This window comes from Pelecanus crispus, chromosome 17 (genome assembly GCF_030463565.1).
Source record: "Pelecanus crispus isolate bPelCri1 chromosome 17, bPelCri1.pri, whole genome shotgun sequence".
Taxonomy (NCBI): domain Eukaryota; kingdom Metazoa; phylum Chordata; class Aves; order Pelecaniformes; family Pelecanidae; genus Pelecanus; species Pelecanus crispus.
In genome coordinates, this window is record NC_134659.1 from 6,476,886 (window position 1) to 6,482,059 (window position 5,174).

The following is a 5,174-nucleotide window of genomic DNA, read 5'->3' on the forward strand; positions in this document are numbered from 1 at the left end:
CTTGATTTCCCTTCCTTGAAAGCCCAGCTGCAACACCCGCCAGGAGCTTTTACTCCTCTTTGCAGAGCGTCTCCTTACACTGATTTCAGCTGCTGAGAATAAACACTCACTAACAGGGGAAGTGCAGATGGGCCGACTGACACCCCCTTATTTCCCGGGGGGTGCACAGACCCCAGGCAGCACCTCTTCTCAGATCAGCCTCTGATAACCAGGGACAGCCAAATTCCTCCAGTTATCTAAGATCTCTCAGCAAACCTGGTTTAAAGCAGAGTTTGATGCAAGACCTGCAACCTCTGCACTGCATCAGCCTGTGGGAGCAGCCCCTGTCCCTGCTCCGTCCCACCTCTGCCGCTCCACCGTGCAAAGGGGGGGACCCCGCATCCCCAGAGCACGGAGCACCCATGCAAAGGGGGACCCCGCATCCCCAGAGCACGGAGCACCCATGCAAAGGGGGACCCCGCGTCCCCAGGGCACGGAGCACCCATGCAAAGGGGGACCCTGCGTCCCCAGGGCACGGAGTGCCCGTGTGAGGGGGGACCCCGCGTCCCCAGGGCACGGAGCACCCATGCAAAGGGGGACCCCGCATCCCCAGGGCACGGAGCACCCATGCAAAGGGGGACCCCGCATCCCCAGAGCACGGAGCACCCATGCAAAGGGGGACCCTGCGTCCCCAGGGCACGGAGCACCCATGCAAAGGGGGACCCTGCGTCCCCAGGGCACGGAGCGCCCGTGTGAGGGGGGACCCCGCGTCCCCAGGGCACGGAGCACCCATGCAAAGGGGGACCCTGCGTCCCCAGGGCACGGAGCGCCCGTGTGAGGGGGGACCCCGCGTCCCCAGGGCACGGAGCACCCATGCAAAGGGGGACCCCGCATCCCCAGGGCACGGAGCACCCATGCAAAGGGGGACCCCACGTTCCCAGGGCACGGAGCACCCGTGTGAGGGGGGACCCCATGTCCCCAGGGCACGGAGCGCCCATGCCAGCCCACACCCCTAGCGCCTGCCTCCATCCAGCTCCAGCATCACCTGGATCAGCCACACAGTCCCCAGGATGCTCCCAGCCTTGTGCCAGGGGATTTGGGGGAGCAGGGCCCCCCCGGGGCCGTGGCACAGCCTGCAGGGACGAGGAGGGGAAGGGGGACACGAGGGTCCGGAGAGCGTGGTGGCCCTGGCAGCACAGGGCCCAGCAGGAAGGGGTGCTGCCATCGCACCCACCTTTGCCAACGCCGGGAGGCTGAGGAGCGGCGTGCCCAGTGCCCCGCGCTCCGCACGTCAGCCCTGCTTCCAGGGCACGGCTGGCTCCGGCACCGGGGTGGCTGGGAGGCTGCGGCTCAGGGCTGCCGGGTTCGCCAGGAGCTGCTCGGGGCCGATGTGCCGCTGAAGCCGCCTGCATCCGTTCAGCCTCTAACACCGCAGCCGGGTTTGAGCCCTGCTCGCAGCATCGCCACCCCCCAGCAGCCCCGGCGACAGAGCCCGCTGCGGCTCAGAGGGTTTCCTGAGCCCGTTGCTGGTCTGACACATCGCCTCCCGGGGCAGCCAGGCACTGGGCACCTCTGCCAGGCACCTACAGCGTCTTCTTCTCCCTGTTTCCCTGCATTCCCACAGGGAATGGCACTCCCACTTGGTTAGCACCAGCCAGATGAGTTAGTACAAGGTACAGACATCTCGCCCGGCCCCGCGATGGGATGCATCACCTTCCCGATACTCAGTGAACATCTGCATCGTGTCAGGGTCTGACAGCAGTGGGAGGTTGTGCTGGGGGCTGGGAACGCTTTGATAACGAGCTGGTCTGAACTGGTCTGCCCAGCAATGCAAACTCCTGCATCAACACGGAGCGCGAAGGCGAGTTTGCGACCTTGCAGGAAGGTGGGAGGAGATAAGGGAGAACAGGGAGGCTCAGGGTGAGCTCGCTGATGCCAAACGTTAGCAAAGGAGGAGATAAAAGGGAAAGCCCAAAGTCTGAGGTGGAGTAAAATCCGTCAAAGACGGCAAACGAGCGGTGCTTTGCGCGGGGACGGGGCAGCCCGTGGCCCATCAGAGCTGGCTGCTTCTCAACGCTGCTCCCACCGGGCAGATAACGCACAGCTTTCCAGCTGGTCGGTTAATTACAGTCTCTAATAGCTATAAATCAATTAACTAACTGGGTGGATCAATTAGCTCTTTGGGATTTGGGAAAGGAACGCGGCGGCAGGGACAAGCGTGGCTGCAGCCTGGATGGCCGCTGTCGCGGTACGTCCCCCTCGAGAGCCGAGCGGCTCCGTAACCCCACGGCCGTCGCACGTCTTCGTACCAGAGCCTGGCTCGGTGAGCCGGGTGTCCCCAGAGAGGAGGGCAACTGGCTCTCGGGGAGCAGGGAAATAGGAATAATAGGAAAGCTATGCTCATTGCTAGAAATTCTGCTTAAGGATAAGCTACGCCGACTGCGAAAATCTTTCTATAAAGCTCTAATTAGAAACTACAACCCTGGTGCCACTTCTCGTTCCACAAAGGACCCTTAAAAGAACCTGCCCGTCCCTGTAGCATGGGGTGACGCACTGCGCACCCCAAAAGGTGCAAACCGCCTCGGGTTTGGGGCTCCGCAGCGAACGCCTCTGCTCGGGCCAGGTTCCTTCAGCAGGTCTCAGTCCCACAAGCTGCTTTTTCCAGGCACAAGAGCTCGGGCGCAGAAGCACCCGTGGGGTCGAGGCCCCGTCTCGGTGCACCCATCTGGTCCCTCCTTGCCCAGCGAACGCCCCGTCCCGCCGGTAACCAGCCGTCATGGTGACCCCGGCTGCTCCGTCCTGGATTGTTTGATGTGGAACCACGCGGGCGCAGTAACATATAATCTGCTGTCAAAGAGTGTGGAAATGGAGGCAGGGACGGCCGCAATTACAGTGAAATCAGTACCAGGGCGCTGAGAAAACGTGACAGACGCCCAGGTCAGCGCCAGTGCAGGGTGCCCCGGCAGCAGGTACACGTGCAAGGCTTAACGGCGCTAATGAAGCGAGTTTTGCTGTTGGGAAGTCCCCTCCTGACGGAAACAGGCACCTCCCGGGGAAGGTGGCGATGCCTGGAGCGGCAGAGATTGGTTTTTTTTCCCAAAAAGCTGCGAAGGCTGGGAGGGGGCTGCCGGGAGCAGGGGAGTGGGCTGGGGAAAGGCCGGGGGCTGAGGGCTGACGGAGCGGTTCGAGCTCTGCAAACTGGGGTGAAAGAGCAGGAGGGAGTGGAAGGGAAAGGGAGGATTTGGGAACAAGGAACAGAAGGAAGGTTCAGGCGCAGGCAGGTAGGGACGGAGGAAACCGGAGAGCCGTTTTCCCAATGCCACCGCTGCAACACTGTCCTGCCCACGGGGACTGCGGTGCTTGCTGCGGGGCGCTGGCCTGTGGGGTGCAGCGGGGCAGGGTACGGCCCTCCCGGCTGCGGGATCCAGCACCGGGAAAACCCAGAGCCAGGCGGGAGCAGCGGTACCTCCCCACGGCCCGGCCGGGGTCACGGCCCACGCAACGCCTCAGCCATTCCCACTTTCCACGGGTTTTCCCGTGATTTATCTCCCGCCCCCGGCCGCTGCGCACACCCCGTGCGGGGCTCAGCCGGGGGGGCCGCGGGGTTCGCGGGGCCGCGTGGCGGGGAATGCACGGGGCCGGCGCTTGCTTTGGATTTTTTTCCTTTCCCGCCCCCCGAGCAGGCAGCACGCGCCACAAACAACCCGCGCAGAGCGGAGGCGTGCAAGGGGCAGCCCCGCAAGCGTGCAAGGCGCGGCTCCGCCGGGGGCCGGGGGGGCTGCAGGTACCGGGGGCACCCCCGGGGCACCCCCACGCCCCCTCCCCTTGCACGGGCAGCCACGCGCTTCGCGCGAGGCCGCCCCGCCGGGTTCCACGTTGCGGCACCGGGACGCGGCCGTTCGCACGGCCAGCGGCGGCACGAGGGCGCTGCACGCGCCCCCGCCGCCGCGCACCGGAAGTGACGGCATCACGCGGCGCCGCAGCAGGGCGAGGAGGCGGTATGGCGGCGGCGGGGGCGGCGGCGGCGGCGGCCGGAGGGCCGGGGGCCGCGCCTCAGGGGCTGCGCGGGTGGCTGCGGAGCGCCTACCGCTTCGCCACCGACCGCAACGACTTCCGCAGGTCGGGGCCGCGGGCGGAGGGGGGCAGCGGGCCCGGGCCGCGGGCGGGAGCCAGCGCTGCCGGTTTTTCTTTTTTAGGAACCTGTTGGTGAACCTGGGGCTCTTCGCCGCTGGAGTCTGGGTCGCCCGGAACCTGACGGACATCGACCTGATGGCGCCGCAGCCCGTCCCGTAGCGGCGGTGAGTCCTCGGGGAACGGGCGGGGCGGCCCGGGAGGCCGCAGGGCCGAGGAGGGCTCCGGCCCACCGGGAGCTGCCGCGCTCCTTGTAAAATTGGTCCCCGGGTACCGGTGACCCACGGGTGGTGACCGCGGGACGTCCCCGCCCGCTGGCAGCCCCCCCCAGTGTGCCAGGGCCCCCGCAGCAAGGGGCTGGCGCCGCCAACGGGCGAGGGACGAGAGGGGCGAAACCCTGGGCAGGCTCCGGCCCCAGGAAGCCTGAAGCGATCCGATTTATCCCGGGAGGGGCCAGGCTGTGTCAAATCGCTGCACGCCAGTTGACCGGACTAGGAACAACCTTGTCTAACTCTGCTTAATTGCTGGCCTAGGACAGAAGTAGAGCGGCAAGGAGAAGAGCTCGTCCCCCCCCCCCGAGGACCAGAAGAGACGCGTTCGGCCATTACCAGTTCCGGTAACGCTCACGGGAACACGTTCTGTTCTGCTCCTCTGCAGAGCCGCTGCTCACGCTTCAAAGCTGTCGTGCCTGAAGCAGCGACAAGGGGGGGGGAAAGGCCTTTAAGTGTGAGTGGGAGAATTTGTTTTCCATTCACTCTGCGAGGCGCAACGAGAATGGTTTTCTCAAGGACGCGAAGCCATTGTGCGTGGAATTTTCTTTTGTACCCCTGTCTAGATGTTTATTAAAGTATGTAGAGTAATGACATAACCCGCTAGAATTTCATTTTTTTAATAAGAAACTTTAGCTTACAAAAACAAGGTGTAAAAAGAGTAAAGACTTACAAAAAAATCATAAAAACATGATTTATATTTCACACCCAAAAGACAAAGGAACAAGTCCAGTCCTGGGTTGTAAGCAGGACCCATCAGCTACTTACTCGAAGGAGAAACAAAACTGCGACAAG

The 5,174-nt window shown here is 64.0% G+C and overlaps 1 protein-coding gene across 2 annotated transcripts; it reads left to right on the forward strand.

Moving 5' to 3' along the window:
* The first annotated feature begins 3,979 nt into the window (after positions 1–3,979).
* Positions 3,980–4,966, forward strand: TOMM6 (translocase of outer mitochondrial membrane 6). Of its 2 annotated transcripts, none has more exons than XM_075722475.1 (3): positions 3,980–4,098; positions 4,176–4,277; positions 4,644–4,966. In XM_075722475.1, exons 1-2 carry the CDS (start codon positions 3,980–3,982, stop codon positions 4,270–4,272), a joined length of 216 nt encoding a protein of 71 aa, XP_075578590.1. In that variant the 3' UTR covers positions 4,273–4,277; positions 4,644–4,966. The 2 variants fall into 2 exon arrangements, with proteins under 2 accessions (XP_075578590.1, XP_075578591.1); XM_075722476.1 differs by having other exon boundaries at positions 4,649–4,966.
* The last annotated feature ends 208 nt before the right edge of the window (positions 4,967–5,174 follow it).